The 17004-nt window shown below is 35.9% G+C and overlaps 1 protein-coding gene across 5 annotated transcripts; it reads left to right on the top strand.

Moving 5' to 3' along the window:
* Positions 1-482: 482 nt before the first annotated feature.
* On the top strand, positions 483-17004 carry TFG (trafficking from ER to golgi regulator). Of its 5 annotated transcripts, none has more exons than XM_032219480.1 (9): positions 483-581; positions 3730-3836; positions 4597-4796; positions 6743-6826; positions 7053-7199; positions 7966-8133; positions 11313-11453; positions 13338-13427; positions 15916-17004. In XM_032219480.1, the coding sequence occupies exons 3-9, from the start codon at positions 4613-4615 to the stop codon at positions 16293-16295; spliced, it is 1194 nt and encodes a 397-aa protein (XP_032075371.1). In that variant the 5' UTR covers positions 483-581; positions 3730-3836; positions 4597-4612; the 3' UTR covers positions 16296-17004. The 5 variants fall into 5 exon arrangements, with proteins under 5 accessions (XP_032075371.1, XP_032075369.1, XP_032075372.1 ...); XM_032219478.1 differs by having other exon boundaries at positions 4600-4796; XM_032219481.1 differs by having other exon boundaries at positions 4600-4796; positions 15919-17004.

The following is a 17004-nucleotide window of genomic DNA, read 5'->3' on the forward strand; positions in this document are numbered from 1 at the left end:
ATTTAAATTACATGACAATTACGTCACACCAAAGTAACTGCGAGAGAAGAATCAGTGTCCATTATGCAGAATTCAGTTCTTAGGAGCAGGAGAGCATATTTGTTTTGTTTCAGTTTCATCGAATTTCAATGATTTCATGGCAGAATCTAAAAGCAACCTTCCACTGAACATGCATTCGCGTACCGCCCTAAATGACTAAATCCAAGTAAAATGTGGTTTAACGCAAAGGGTCAACATTGACACTGAACACTGCTCACTGCAAATGTTATCGATTTTGTTTGACAAAAAGTATTCATTTCACTAATCCACAAGAAATTCTTTCCGGCGATCAATTGTATCACAAAAATCTTGCTCCAGTTAGGGAAGAAAAAAAAACGCGCCGAAGATTTCGAGATACGTATTACGACTTCCCCCGGCGACTCTTCTTCCGCCTGCGCAGCTCCGTTTTCCTGTGACGAAGCGTTTCCAGGCCAGGTACCAGCTGTCGGGTCGCGAGAGCGGTGCGCATGCGCGGGGATTTGGGCTGAGGGCGGGGCCGTGACCACCTTGGCAGATCCACTTTGCCACGTACGGCGGCGGCGGTGAGTAGCCGGGACCTTAGGCCGGGTTTGGCCGCCTGAGTAGCTGAGAGAGCCGCTGCCCGTGGCCTCCTGGTACTAGAAGAACCAAAATCGAGGCGGCCAGGGCACAGTGGCCTTATTTTGAATGGGCGCGGCCGAGCTGTTCCTTATGTGCTTATGTGGGGGGGCGGCGGCGGCGGCGTGAGTAACCGGCCGGAGGATCGTGAGGGGAAGAAGGAGGGAAGCCCGGTCGAGACTTCGCCCTTCCATTTGTCTGGTGAAAAGGAAGAAGGTAGCTGAGCGCCGGTCAGCTGCTGTCACTTCCTGCGCTCGCTTCCCTTTCAGCGTTTCTGGCCCAAAGGCGAGCACCCTCATCGGCCTCTTGCAACCAAACGGGGGAAACTTATGCGTCGCAGCGCATTAGGGGCGTCACCTTTAAGGGAAAAAGGTCTTTGCTTGGAAAGCTGCTTTTTTTTTGAGGGGTTGGGCATTCCCTCTCCCCCCCCCCCCCCCGTCCGATGCTGGAAACTTTACAATGGGCAGTTTGTAGCCCATAGACTGGGCTATGAAAAACACTGGTTCTCCTAGTGATGCCCGATTTAAAAAGCTACAAAGGATCGTTACTTGGAGGAAGGGAAGATTGTAGCCAAGGTCATTCAAGATTATCTATCTATCTATCTATCTATCTATCTATCTATCTATCTATCTACCTACCTACCTACCTACCTACCTACCTACCTACCTACCTACCTACCTTCCTTCCTTCCTTCCTTCCTTCCTTCCTTCCTTCCTTCCTACCTATCTTCCTATCTTATCTACCTACCTACCTACCTATTTTACTTACCTATCTTACCTACCTACCTACATACATACATACACCTACATACAAACACACACATACCTACATACACACACACACATATACATATACGCAGCTCCTTAGATATTGGACTGCTATCATGTCACCACTAGTCCTTCTTTTCATTAAAGTAGACATTCCCAGTTCTTGCAAACTTAATACCTTTTTAGCTTTTAGTCTCCTAATTGTCTTTGATGCTCTTCTCTGCAGTCTGGAGTGAGTCTGTCTGTCTGTCTGTCTCTCTCTCTTGTACGTATGTATGTCATAAAATTGGGTACAGCTCACTTAACTGCCTATCTTAACAAAAGAAATTCTGGTCTCAATTATGGTCATAGGGTCATAGGTTGATGACTACATATAATTCCTTAACATATGTACAGTTCAAGTCTTACATGTCTGGAAATAGGCAGTTCCTGATTTCAATGAGACTTATTCTTAGATAAGCGAATATAGGATTTTAGGTCAACATATAGTCCCAAATTATCTGTCTTTGATGAAAATTGCATTGGAAGCTTAATATAAATTCACAAGTAGTTCACTTGTAAGATTTTGGCCATCTCTTGATTACAAATTAAAACTCACTAATGACATTTAGAGCAACAATATAAAGATTCCAGACCATTAGTTAATTTGATACAGCAGAGATAGTAAGTTTTATGGCATCTTAAATATTGGTAGGTTTGTTATGGAATATCTTTTAATGATGACTCTGAAATGGATAATTAATTTTTAAAATTACTGTATGCCACTATAGATTAATTCATTTATACTTTCCTGTTCTACAGTATAATTGTTAGATTACAAACAAAAAGATAAAGCAGGAGAAATGTAGAAGAGTCTGTAGTCAGTAAACAAATAATATAGTATTTTAAAAGCACATTTGGGGAAACTATTTCAAAATGTTGTTTATGTTTGGATCTTTTAAAGATATGAGAATAGTAATAATGTTGGTGTTTTGCCAAGATAAAAAACTAATACATTTTATAGGTTAACTGTATTTTATATACAAATGATTGAGAAGATTAGATCCGAAGTAGGAAATGATTCCTGAATATCTGAAAGATTTCTATTTCTCTGACACATCAAGTCAGAAATTATATTATTGGGGCTGTAACATTGCATCACAGTTCTTGCTCCAACTTAAAATATGCATATTAACCAATAAAGAATTCATTAAAAATTCTCAATTGGATTTAAGCTTTTCTTCAGTTCATCTAAATAGCAGTAGATGATAGCCTCTTTCTTGTTTGCATCAAACAATTTTGTTGGGTTATGCTTGTCACTGCATTATACAATATTTATTTTATAATGCATTGAGCCCAACAAGCAGCTGGTTTGATTGTTGTTGCTACGGGACTGGGGGTTTATTGGTTTGTGTACTGGGTTTTATCTTTGTAAGCAGCCTGGTGTCACCGAGAGTGAATTGGGCAACCATATAAATTTTATTAATAATTAAATAGTAAGCATTGAAACAAATTGCTTATTCTCCCTCTCTCCCTGCCCCAATGTGTATAATACTTTCATTTAATCAAACACTAAATCAAGATAATGCAATACAATATATTCAACAGCTCTTGGATGTATTGTTCCTCATACTGTATGTTATCTGCTGACTAAGATCCTCTGTATTTCCTGTCCTCCAACATAGCAAAATTCATTCAGAATTTTGTTCCTATGTCTGGACTTTTTAGTACTGGAAGGAAATAAATACTGTACATCCGATGGAGAATTAGGGAATGTTCTGTATGCTTTGGGAGGAAGGGCTGTCAATATGCTATTATACAAGTTATTTGAATATGGGTTTGAATTGATAAAAAACCTGATATTTATAAAAAAACATTTGTGTTTTTGACAATTGAGTGATAATATTAAATATGAAAACGTGTTTCACATGGGAACACAGGGATTATAACTGTTTAGATATTCATTTGCAGGCATTCTTTCCAACCATTAATCCTCCTAGCAAGATTCAGTTTTTGACTCTAGAATTATAGAACTGAATGTTTTGTAGTTTTGAACTATGTATAGCCTTTTGGCGACCAAGTAATCTGATCTGTTCTTTCTAAACTGCCTTCTACCTTGGCTTGATGAAATAGAAAATATGAAATAGTAACTGAGTTATATGGTTTACAGTCCTGACTTATTCTTAATGGAATACTTAAAAGCAGGATATTTTGGCAATAATACAAGTTAAGGATTAGTGAAATCGGTGTAGATTCAGGGTTATATTTTGAGAATGTAAACATATGTTGCATATGAATGATATTGCTCTTTTGAGAGATGATAAAACCTAACAATGTTCTGTTGCAGGTATTGTACACTACTGTCTATTTTGGTAATCAGCACTGTATGGCGGGGCATTTGACATCCAGCTGAAAGTAAAAAGAATCATTCTTTTGGGAACTAGTGCAAAACAGGTAATTTATACATTTGATATTTTTATAGAATTTATCAAAGTATAAAGTATGAAGTTAGAGTGATTCCTCTTTATTATGATGAAATGTCATTTGTAAATTGGGCTCCAAATAGCCAATGTTATTTAAAGTAATTGAAACATTGTTTTCATCACACATACACAGACCCCAATTAATCATCAAAAATCTCTTGTTCCTTCATGAGAATTAACGCAAAAATTGTGAGCTTTCATGTTATGACTTCAGAGATCTTGCAAAATAAGAATCTCCCCATGACATTTCTTACTCTTTTTAAATATTTTTTTTAATGGGAAGTTTTAAATGCTGACAATGGATATCTTGTGCCTGTGTCACTCTTGTAGTCAATAATGTACTTTGTTATGCTATTCATGGTTGACAAATCTGCAATTGTCCCATAATTTCACACTTTTTCCTGTGACTGCATTTTTGAAATTAGGTTTTAAAAGATTTATTTATTTCCTAACATACCAAATAGAGGAGTATTTTTTTTAATGTTGACAATTCTTCAAAATGTAAATCACAAATTCAGTTTGGGTCACTTTGAAAGGAATCTAACTTTCCTTCATAATTTTACAAAGCTACTGAAACACCAGGGCATGAGATATCCCTATTAGTAATGCAGAGAGAAAGATTGGAGGGGGAGGGGGAGAGAAGGAGAAAAATACCAGCCATGAGCCTACTTTGTATTTTGGTTAAATTGATAGATATTCATGTTACTAATCCATTTTTATATTTCTGTAAGAAGACCTGTAGTAACTATGAACGGCCAACTGGATTTGAGTGGAAAGCTTATAATTAAAGCTCAGCTGGGTGATGATATTAGGAGAATTCCAATTCACAATGAGGATATCACCTATGATGAGTTGGTGCTGATGATGCAGAGAGTTTTCAGGGGGAAACTGCTGAGCAACGATGAAGTTACAGTAAAATATAAGGATGAAGGTAGGATTTTATTTACCTTCCACTTTCTAATGTTGTCTAATAATGAAAAACCTTAATGGAAGTCTTCAGCTTTTGCTTTGGAACACATTTTTTCTAGTGCATGCAAAGCTATGGAATTCCAAAGCATAGAACAATATCAGAATAATTAGATCTTTCTTAGTTACATTGAATCTTACATTGTATAGTTACTATATGATAGTATGACCAAATTGCAACATATTTTCTATAGGAAGTAATGTTTTGTACAATAACACTTGTATATGTATCTCCTCCTTTGTTTTATCTTCTGTGTTGGACCATTGGCCACATGTTTGAAACCAGTCTAAAATGGTTGTTTGCCTTCAAATGATGCAAGTGTTGGGTAAAGTATGAAGAATGCAGAACTAAAATTTAGGAACTAGTGACATGGGAAAGGATTTATGATATGAAATTTATCCAGTGGAGTGAACTTGTATTGGAAAGGCAGTTGAATGAAAGAAACAGCTTGGAAATATAACCTGTCCTTGTGAAATCTTTTGGGCAGTGATGAAGACACTTACTGCATTCTCAATTGGTGATTTATATAGTCCTACCTTGCTACAATTAGCAGAGAGTGATATTATGTGAATCCCTGAAGAGACAACAGTTGATGCAGTAAATATAAATTCTGATCTATGTATATGTATTTAGTTTTCATAATTTTCAATCTGAATGGAAAGCCTCAGATAGTATTTCTCAGCTATATATTATCCAAACTTCCTCTTTTGTTTAACACTGTAACTAGAGGAAAAAACAAACATTTTCTGCTTTTTGTTGGAACATTAATATAGCTTATACATTTCATAAATGACTCAAATGCTTTACAGCTCTTGCAAATGAAGAATTTTTAGTAATTAAAACAGACACCTTTGTTTATAGTTTTCATGTAATTGAAAAAAGCAGCTGTTTCCATGGAATAATTAAAGCATTCCATTTATTGTGATTATTAGAATAGCTACATCCTTTTTCAGAATTTACATAGAAGCCTGAAAAACTATATACTTCAATAAATGGCAGAGAGATATTCCTCTTGTAGTGGAGCCAAAATACTTCTTTCAAATTATTTTCAACCTAGGAACAGCTCAGTTAAATGGCATAAGCTGAGTGGTTGCATTTTGTAATGTTGCACCTTGGATAAGTTTAGTGGCACTTCTTGTTAGTTATTGACTGGCAATAATTGCATCTTGGAGCATTATTATGATTATAGCACAGCCTTACCCCAGGTACCAATTAGCAAAGTTTGCTGTGAATATCTTTTAATTACTTCCACTTGCACATTTAGTGTTAATTTTGGCATCAGTGCTATATAAACTTAATGTCTGCCCTATGTCATAAGATATAGTCATCTCATGTTTGGACTACTGCAAAAGTTCTACATGGGACTACCTGTGAAGAGCATTCAGAATCTATAGCTGGTGCAGAGTGCAGTGGTGCTGGAACTTTTGGGGCCCAAGAATGGACTATGAAACACAACTTCTCTGTGAGCTGCACTGGGTGCCTGTTTACTTCTGTCAAGTCAAGTCAAGATGTTGGCAATCACCTTTAAACCCCTTCATGGCATTGGTCCAAATTACCTGAGGGACCATCTCATGTCAATGAGATTGGTTTGCCTCACTCATGTTAGCAGAGGAAGCAAGCTTGCAGGCTTCATTGGCCAGGAACTTTTTAAAACTCTATATATCAGAAAGAATCTTTATGATATCAAAGCCCCCCCCCCCCCCTTACTTGCAGAATACAGAGTAAAGCCTTGGAACAAGTTTTGACAGCACTTCAACTCTACCTGTGCTGCCAGGTTTTATTTGATTCTTGCCTTCTCCCAGCTGCTTGCTATTTTTTGGAAATAGATTTTTAAATGACTGACACTGATATGTGAGGGTTTGGTTTTTTTTGGAAGTTGTATCTGATTCCTCGTTCTCCTTAATTAACAGATGGCGATCTTATAACAATCTTTGATAGTTCAGATCTTTCCTTTGCAATTCAGTGCAGTAGAATCCTGAAACTGACACTGTTTGGTAAGTAAAAATATTGTTAAAAGTTGCTTGATACTTTTTTCCCCCAATTTTCTTTGGCAATAAGTTTTCCTTCATTCCCAAGAATTTATGTAACTGTTCAGAACATAGATGCTACATATCATTTGTTCTGGAGACGTTAATACACATTATGTACAAGTTATAAAATCTTAAGACTCTTTTGTCTTATATCTTGTGAAAACTTACTAGTGTGGTATCTCTTTTATAGTTAATGGGCAGCCAAGACCGCTAGAATCAAATCAGGTAAAATACCTTCGCCGAGAACTGATAGAGCTTCGCAACAAAGTGAATCGTTTATTGGATTGCTTAGAACCTCCTGCTGAGCCAGGACTTTCTACTAGTCTGCCTGAAAATGGTGAGTTGATAACTGTTACTTAAAAATGGATTGATATGGATATCCCTTCTCATAAGCTATGCTTGTCTAGAATATGCAAACATTCCAGGGTGGAAATGCTCTGTTCCCTAAATATCCTGTTCCAGCCTTATTTGCCATTTAGTTTATTTAAAATATTTATATGACTGCCTATCTTAAAATGAGAGCTCCGAGTGCCCCCTAATCACAACAAAACAATAACAGAAAAACAGAAACAGAAAAACACAATCCCTAAACTCTCCCAATGCAACCTATAATACTTTCATCCATTTGGTTTTATTTTATGCTGTCTTTATGATTTTTTTAAATAAGTACCAAGGTGACAAACATATATGCCTCTTCCTATTCTTACAAGAGCCCTGTGAGGTGGGTTGGGCTGCAGGATAGTAAATAACCAAGATCACCTAGATGGCTTTCGTGCTTGAGGTGGGACTAGAAGGCACAATCTCCTGGTTTTTAAACCAGCCCATTAAACACTACATTAAGTGGCCTTTCCTTTCTTAACAGAAGTATTCTGACTGCAAAATTGGTTTGAATTATGTGTTTTAGGTGAGGACTAAATGCTTTTACCAACATGGAATCATTTCTGATAAGGTCCAATTGAAATATTTTGGATTTGCAGGTTTGAGCTTGCAACCTTTTGTGCAGTGCTGTAATTGCTTTAAGTCTGTAAAGTTTAGGCTTGTTACCTAACAGTGTTAAGTGCTACCCTAATCTCAGGTTCTGAAAATTTCCATCTCTGTTGCAGATGTTGCAGAGGGTAGGGAACACAAGCCTGCTAGTGCCGATTCAACTGTCAAGCCATCTACTCAAGTTATAGCAGCAAGTATGTCTGCTTTTGATCCATTAAAAAATCAAGATGAAATCAACAAAAATGTCTTGTCAGCATTTGGGCTGACAGATGATCAGGTGTCGGGTAAGAATATATATTTTATTGAAACTGTTGCTGAAGTACTCTCTTTCAGAATTGACCAGGTATATGGCAATTTTATAGATGGTACAGGTAGTCTTCAATTAAGGGCCAGGTGCTTAACAACCATTCAGTTTAACAACAGCCTTGGAAAGAGTGCTTTATGCGCCTATAAAGTACTTCTGACCATCACAAAGCTTACAATCAACAACTCTCTCTCTCTCTTTTTCTCTCTCGCACGCACGCACGCATGCACACACACCATAGCCATGTGCTTGCAGTCTGAGTGCTTGGCTGCCTGCTTGCCAAGCACCTCATGATGCTATTTGAAAGCATTTGCAATCCCCTCTACTGGCTTCCAAGCCAATGGGGAAGCTAGTAGGGAAGGTTGAAGCTACTGCCACCTCCCTGATAGGGAGAGATGGCAAAAAGACAAAGGGAGATAAAGATTTTAGTTTGGTGTGTTTGCTTAACAACTGCAACTAGGAGTGCTGGAATTGAGGTTGCTGAGTTCAGTATTCATGTGACATCTTGCTTAACAACCAAGATTCCATCCTACTTGTGGTTGTTAAGCGACAACTACTTGTACATGAAGACATTTCAGATTTCAAATTTTTGCATTATGTTTACTCCCCCAATGGGAGTAATTCCATACCCCCCCTTTTAGAGTCTTTTATCTAATATACGGTATTTTTTACTCCATAAGATGTACCCCCGCAAAGTGGATGGAAATGTCTGTGCATCTTATGGGATGAAAAATACAGACGCGGTGGCGGGGTCCTTTTACAGTGCTGAACCCCACCTCTTCTGTCTTTGTCATTATCCATTTTCCTCCTCTAACCTGAGTGCGTCTTATGGTCAGGTGCATCTTAAAGTGCGAAAAATATGATACCTCTTTCCAACTTGAATTCAGTACAACCAATATCTCTTAAGTAGACCACCAAGTATACATTTGAACCATCATACAGGTAGTCCTCATCTTAGCCACCATTTATTTAGTGACTGTTCAAAGTTGCAATGGCACTGAAAAAAAGTGACTTAGTGACTAATTTTCACACTTAGCAAACATTACAGCATCCCCGTGATCACGTGATCAAAAATCAAATGCTTGGCAACTGGCATGTATTTATGACAGGTGCTGTGTCCTGGGATTATCTTTTGCAACTTTCTGACAAGAAAAGTCAAGGGGGAAACCAGACTCACTTAACAACTATATTATTATTTGTGATTCACTTAACAATTCTGGCAAGAAAGATGGTAAAATGGGACAAAACTCAACAGCTGTCTCGCTTAGCAACAGACATTTTGGATTCAGTTGTGGTCATAGGTTGAGGACTACCTGTGACCAATTGTTGCACTTAAACTGGAGGCAACTAGATTCAAGTTTCCACCTTGCTTACTGCATGGTTTTGGGTCCATTATTCTCTCTCAGCCTAAATCACATCAGAAGATAGTTGTTGAGATAAAACTGAGATGAGTAGAGTATAAGAAATCTTGATATTTCAGTGAAAACTTGTGATATAAATGCAGAAGAGACAGACTTGGCCAACAATTTATTACTGTATTAGTTTACTAGGGGCATAACTATGCCTGTGCAGATAAACATTTATCGGTTCACATTGATCGAATTTGAAGTAATGGAAAGTGATGTTTTAGTAGGCAGTCACAATCAGTTCATAACAGCTGTTAATAACATACTCAGGGATTACCTTGGTTTACATAAATCTGACTTTAAAAATCTGGGAAGTCTGTATATTGGGAATATATGTATACTGAATTTCTGAACAGCAACAGTGACAATATATTAATCTCACACCTGAAGATCAATAGTTAAAAAAACACAATAAGGAATAAAAAAAAGATAAATCCAGTCTGTAGAAGAAAATCCTATCTTTTTTTTTGCATGTCAACTATTAATGTGGTGTTTTTGAAATGACAGAGATTGCTATTGCATAGTAGATACACATGACAACTTGTTGCAGAAATATCCCTGAAGTTTAGTGAAATGATAAAGTTGCAACATTGATTTAATGGATTGGATTCATAACATTTTGCTGTGTGCTGTGAAGTTAATTGGATTCAACTTAATTAGCTTGGAATAGACTGTTAAAAATAAGTTCCAGCTAACTTCAATATCAGTTAAATCTTTTAGTATAATATCTGAATATGAAGTTTAGAATCTGCTTCTTTTGATGTACTCCAGAATCTATCTGTAACAGTAATTAATTCAGCATTATAAGGTACATTTTAGGAAATTAATATCAGTTGGAGTTGGTACTACTATGAATAATTGTGAAACTCATCATAGTTATTTTTGACTAAGCTAATGGTCAAAACAGATGAGAAAATTACTTTGGTTAGTAGCAAGTCAGTAATACTATTTGAGTTTCAAAAAGTAATATAAGCAAACAGCAGATGGCAGCATTTTAAAGCAGATATAACATGGCAGCACTTAAATTTAAAAATGAATTTAAAAATGTGGTTTAGAGCAAAGGTACTGCCAGGTGTACAGAAATTGCTAATTTGGAAACTAATAGCGTATTTGCCTAGTATTGGAGAGATTATTTGCATTATTTAAAATAATATTTCTCTGTATTGAAATATGTATTATGTTCCCAATTTTATAACTTTTCTTATGGCAGCCCTTAAGTGAACATCACAATTGATAAGCAGATGCCACATTTGTTAAGCAAATCAATTATTCATGATGTAGCATTTTTTTCTGAAAATGAAGTAATTGCTGGTTTTCAGCAAAAATGTAACAAAACACATTTCCATGACCTGAAAACCCTGGGTATAATTTCCAGAAACCCTCCAAAAGTAGTAATCAAGTAGCGATTTCTAAGTGAGAGAAGGGAAAGTTGCATAGAAAGTAATATTACCTATATTTAATTAATTTGATTGAAAAGAGACTAAAATTATGTGAAATTAAATTTTATTTCAATGGTTTCATTGTGGCTCACCATTTTTTGAAGTAGGAATCTAGACATCCATTCGAAGGCTGACTAGAAAGCTATGCATTTCTGACACAGAGAATTAATTGAATTAACGTTCTGCAGCCATCTTAGTGTAGGCTGTTTATTTATTTGCATCCCATCTTTATTATGAAAGTAAGATCATTGGATTCCAGAAGGTATAGCGGATTATTGTTCATTATTTTCTTTTCAAAATATTTTCTTTTCCAGGGCCACCCAGTGCCCCTGTGGAGGAACGTTCAGGAACGCCTGACAGCATCACTTCTGCATCCTCTGCAGCTCATCCACCGTGTGTTCCACCACAGCAACCATCATATGGAGGCTCTCAGCCCCAAACTGGTCAAATGGATGGTAAGCAATTCATTCATGATTACTCTACTCCCGGTGAACATATTTGCCCTTTCGTATCTCACAGTGTGATACAGTTTATGATGTTTGCTCCTGCAGTTCCACACCACTTTTGGCTGTTTGCAGCTTTATTTAACTGTTCTTGGACTTGTTACTCTTACTTCCATGACTGTGTGCCTTACCTTTAGATTTCTCTCAAGCATTTATATCTTGTGATATTTTTGACTTGTTTTTTTTTAATCTTCGTTTTCAAACCACATTTGTTCACTTCTGGATACATTTATGTTTAGTCATTGCTGCTTCATTTTTTTCACTGTCAAAATGTAATTCTGTTTCTTGGAATTGAGAGTGTTGTTTTATATTACTCTAAAGTGCTTTATACGCTAACATATGGTTTTTAACTGTTTTAATTCACCAAATACAGGAAACATGCATAATGTACAATTTAAAAAAAGGGGGGGGGATTGTGTAACCTAGCACTAGATGGTGCACTAATGCTGAGTCATAATAAAGAGTTCTCTAAAATGAACGCATAAAGGCTATTTGAAGGATTAGCATAGGGGCTTAAAAATGAAGCACTATTACTAGAAGTACTGGTTAAGTTTTCTAAATAAATAGTTAGAAATATTATCATTTTAAAATATCTGGTTTATTTCACAGACATTTGGTACATATGAAAGAAAATTCCAATATTAGTTCTGACCTAAATATATGCACATAAAATTGCCTTTCCAAAGCAGTGTGTGTTTATGCAGGCTCTTCTGTGATAGTTGTTATCTTCCTCTTGGTAGGTATTCTTTCCACATGCAGGCAGTGATAGTGGTCCTGCGGATTGAGAGAAGGAAGCATACTCCCCTGTTGATAAAGTAAAAGTTTTATCCCAAAGTGTTTTGCATATAATTGGTTGCTATCCTTCCCTAAATCAATTTTTATTTACTGCCACAAGGCAACTATATTCTGATAGCATATATACATATACAAGTGAAACTGGAAAAATTAGAATATCGTGCAAAAGTTCATTTATTTCAGTAATGCAGCTTAAAAGGTATATTGTATATGAGATAAGACTCATTACATGCAAAGCAAGATAGTTCAAGCCATGATTTGTCATAATTGTGATGATTATGGCTTATAGCTCATGAAAACCCCACATCCACAATCTCAGAAAATTAGAATATTACATGCAATCAATAAAACAAGGATTATACATAGAACAATATTGGACCTCTGAAAAGTATAAGCATGCATATTTACTCAGTACTTGGTTTGGGCCCCTGAAATAAATGAACTTTTGCACGATATTCTAATTTTTCGAGTTTCACCTGTATATTTCTCATTGGAAAATTGTTTGGAGGAGAAAATATACATTCTTGCTACCTTACATTTGGCCCTAGAAAATTATCAGTTATAGGTAGTTCTTAAAAGCACAATAAGGAACAGAATTTCTATTGCTAAGCAAGGCTGTAAAGTGAGCTGCATCTAATTTTATGAATTTCTTTACCACGGGTGCTAAATGAATCAGTACAGTTAAGTAAATCAAGTGGTTGTTGAGTGAATCAGACTTTAGAGGAAGCTGTTTGGAAAGGTCACAAATGGCAATCACATGTCCCCAGGGCACTGCAACTTTGCCAAGCACTCACATTTTGATCATATGACCATGGGAAGCTGCAACAGTTGTAAATATGAGAACTAGTTGTAAGTCACGTTTTGCAGTGACATTGTAACTTTGAACAATTGCTACACAAATAGTTATAAGCTGAAAACTATCTGTAAATTAATTCTTTATTTGTTTTTAAATTCTTATTTTAAGAGAACAATATATGAGAAAGATTAAGGCAAAGATAAAGCAAGCAATATACTAAAGTTGTAAAAATTTTAAATCGGTAGGCCAAATGTATCAACAGTATCCACAACAGGCTGGATATCCTCAACAGCCACAAGCTCAACCTCAACCACAATATGGTGTACAATATCAAGGTAAGAAGGTGGCAGGTTCTTCAGCATTGCTAAAAAATTTTGTAACTACTTGACTACTTCTTTGTAGTTTAGTTTTTAAAATAAAAATAAAGCAGGAATGGGTTATTAAGGCACAAGTACTTTTAAAGCTCTTCCCATTCTCAAGTACTTTTAGATACGTTTAGAGCTGTTTTGGAGTGATAATATATATATTCCTATGTAGCAACTGAATGCTACCATTGCTCAGAGCTGATTGCTTTAATAGTTTATATATGATTTATATCATGCATATTTCAGTGCCCTCGTTTTTAAAGGGGATATTGTACAACTGTTTGAAAAATCAGATGGAATGCATTATTATGATAATTGAGTTTAACATAAAAAATAAAATCAGTAGAAAATGCCCAATGCTTATGTTTTGCTTGCTCATTCCACCAGATTGCAGATTGCCTCTAGAAAATAATCTAGAACCCTGCAGTTGCAGTGAAACTGGTCCAGTATTTTCAAATGCCCAATAAATCAGATGACTTCTAGAAGAAAAGTTGTATCTGAATGCTTACATTTCCCTTGAGCATTTTGTTTAGGATGAATCTGCCAAAACAAAATCTGAGGCCCAACTCCTACAGACATACAAAATAAATGCCTCCTGAGTTTTAGCAGCTGTTAATATAATTACCAACAGTTCTTTCTGTGTATGGAAATTAGTTTTGTGATGCATTACAGAGAAACCATTCAGTTTTCTGCGTAATATTTATATATGGGTACATTACAGATGATAGTCTTTACTTCTTAGTATCATCATTCGTTGTAGGTCAGCTTAGTTCAATCAAAATTGTTTAGTTGTGCTCTTGATTGTTTCAAAGTAAATTCAGGTGAGTTCAAAATTGACTTCAAAGTTTATTTTAGTCATTGCTTTCTCTTAAGGATCCTGTGTTTTTAATAATTATTATGTATCTGGTATTTAATGCTAACAGGATTCCAGACATTGGAGAGGTTTCATTGCAAGTAGCTTCAGGTGTGTTTTATGCAAGAAATAAATGGAGTTCTTAGTCTCCCATTCCCTTCCAGATTTTGTTTCACATTACCAGTGAATTTGTCTTTGAAAGTTATTTGTGATATAACTGAACACACAGAATTAAGAATATATACACTCCTGTCTACATTTTTGTATTTGTGAAAATGATATCTGGAGATATCTTTTGCATTCAGATGTGTATTGATTGTTTCACGCTGGGATCTACATGCAGACATACTGATAATTATGGAGGTGCTAAGCATTTTGAACTCTAAAATTTTTGACTTGGAACTTGGCCATTTTGAACTCAGATGTTTTCAGCAATCTGGTTTTAGAAACAATGTTGAAACGGGCACTTCTCACTTTTTAATGGATTATTATTGATGTTATGAGTGCAGAACAAAAATATGTTCCCAAAATAGCATTTTGTGGTTGGAACAAAACACTCAAAGTCATTTATAGGTTTTGTTCTGATGGAGCATACATTGGCCTCTCCTATGGAACATTTTGAATGGGACTATTTTGTTACAAGCTTGAAACAAAACATGTTTCCCATTTGGTCCACATTTCTTTAAAATGTTCATCTGTTCTAAAGAGACCTTTCACATATCAAAATATGTGCAATATACTATATTTTGTTTATATAATTTTATTATGCATAATAAATAAATTCATACAGTTTCACCTTGTCTACCACCTCATCACTTTTTAAAATGGTTTATATAGATTTCCCCCCCCCCCCGCCCCTCACACACATGCTTTGTTGAAGTGTATGAACTGTATTTTTGATGGTGCTGGATATTAAAGTATTTTGTTCACTTACACAAATCAACTTTTAGAATACAGCTATGTGAAACTGTTCCCTGCATACAGAACACTATGTTCATATATATTTACGATTGTAGAACTCTGAATTCATTTTTTCAACAGCTGTACTTAAATTTGATAACTGTTTCAGAATATGCATACACATTTGTGCATGCACGAACACATACACAAATTCATTTTGAATATGGTAATGGCAGTTGTATACAATGGCATGCACAAAGATGGAAGAGTATTGAAATTTTCAAAATGGAGGAACGAATCATAAAACTGTTAGAATTGGCAGAAATGCGAAACTTCCCTGTTTAGTCAAATGCTTTTTGAAAAGGCTGGGAACCTTTTATGGGAATTTTGCTAAACAAAGAATAAAACAAATCAACAATTTGTAGATTTTATAATAAAAAAGATGAGAACTTACCATAGGGTTAAAGGGATTTCTGGAAGAGATAAAAGGGAAGGGGAGGTGATAGGCTATCAATATCTGTTGAATAGAAGATCGGAAGTTGTTATATTTTATAACTGTATAACTGTCTTTTTTGTTGCCCCTTTTTCTTTTCTGTTTTTATTTGTCTTTTACTTCATGTAAAATTCAATATAAAGTAAATAATACTAATATAAAGAAGCAAGTTCTACTTTCATCTTAGTCTTTGTTTTAATTGGATCTCTTAGCAGGCTACAGCCAACAGACTGCTCCTCAACAAGCACAGCAGTTCCAAGGATACACTCAGCAAGCTTCCCAGGCTCCAGCTCCTGGCTTTTCTGGCCCAGCTACACAGCTGCCAGCTCAGCCTCCTCAGCAGTATCAAACAGGCACTTATGCTCCACAAAATTTTACAACTCAGGCCTCCCAATCTGCTAATTATAATGTAACTCCAGCATCGCAACCTGGAATAGCTCCTAGCCAGCCCAGCACCTACCAGCCAAGACCTGGTTTCACCCCACCTCCCGGAACTACTATGACTCCTCCTCCAAGTGGCCCTAATCCTTATGCACGCAGTCGTCCTCCATTTGGCCAGGGCTATACTCAGCCAGGTCCTGGTTATCGATAAGGAAACTATGCTTTTAAAGAGCCCCAGGTAAATCCAAGCAGCTGCTGATGCTGTTCCACCTGTACAGACAAGAAGCTTCTTTAATTGATATTTAAAAAATATTGAAAGGCAAAATATTGTATGGTATCACCTTTGCTCTTTAATTTTCTGGGATAAATGACCAAATGAATCTTGTTTCCTGCTTTAAATTGTATTGGCTTTCTAGTGTAATATTTGTCCCATTGGAAACACTACCTAAATGTATGTAAAGCAGATGACATTCTGGTTTGCCATATTAAACTGCTAGGTGAAAATCTAGCTGACTTTCTTGAATTGGTTTTGCTAATAAAATTAAGTACTAAATTAGATCCACTTGTTAAAAATTAGATAACATATAAATTGTAACCTTCACAATGCAATTGAATAAAAACTTTCAAATCATTATTCGATCAGTTGCAGAGAAGTCTGTTTAGTAAATGTTATACCTATCTTTCTAAAGAAAACTAAGTCTCCAACTCCCCGGATTGTGTTGAAATATTTTTCACATAAGAACACATTTGAAGCAATTCCTGTTATAGCAGCTGAAAAATGCTGTAGTAAACATTGTGTAACTTTGTTCTTTTCTTTGCGTATATCAGTAAAAATGACAGATACTTGAGTGATGATTATAGCCAAGGCTTTGGCAGAAAAACTCAAGCAAATTAAATAAATTAAAATGCCTTTCGTAACA

This window comes from Thamnophis elegans, chromosome 6 (assembly GCF_009769535.1).
Source record: "Thamnophis elegans isolate rThaEle1 chromosome 6, rThaEle1.pri, whole genome shotgun sequence".
Lineage (NCBI taxonomy): Eukaryota > Metazoa > Chordata > Lepidosauria > Squamata > Colubridae > Thamnophis > Thamnophis elegans.

Excerpts from the sequence above, each read along its gene's own strand:
- TFG (XM_032219480.1), top strand. The coding sequence starts at position 4,613 with ATGAACGGCCAACTGGATTTGAGTGGAAAGCTTATAATTAAAGCTCAG. Across the intron at positions 6,827-7,052 it reads CCTGAAACTGACACTGTTTG|TTAATGGGCAGCCAAGACCG; the intron begins GTAAGTAAAAAT and ends TCTCTTTTATAG. Across the intron at positions 7,200-7,965 it reads TACTAGTCTGCCTGAAAATG|ATGTTGCAGAGGGTAGGGAA; the intron begins GTGAGTTGATAA and ends TCTCTGTTGCAG.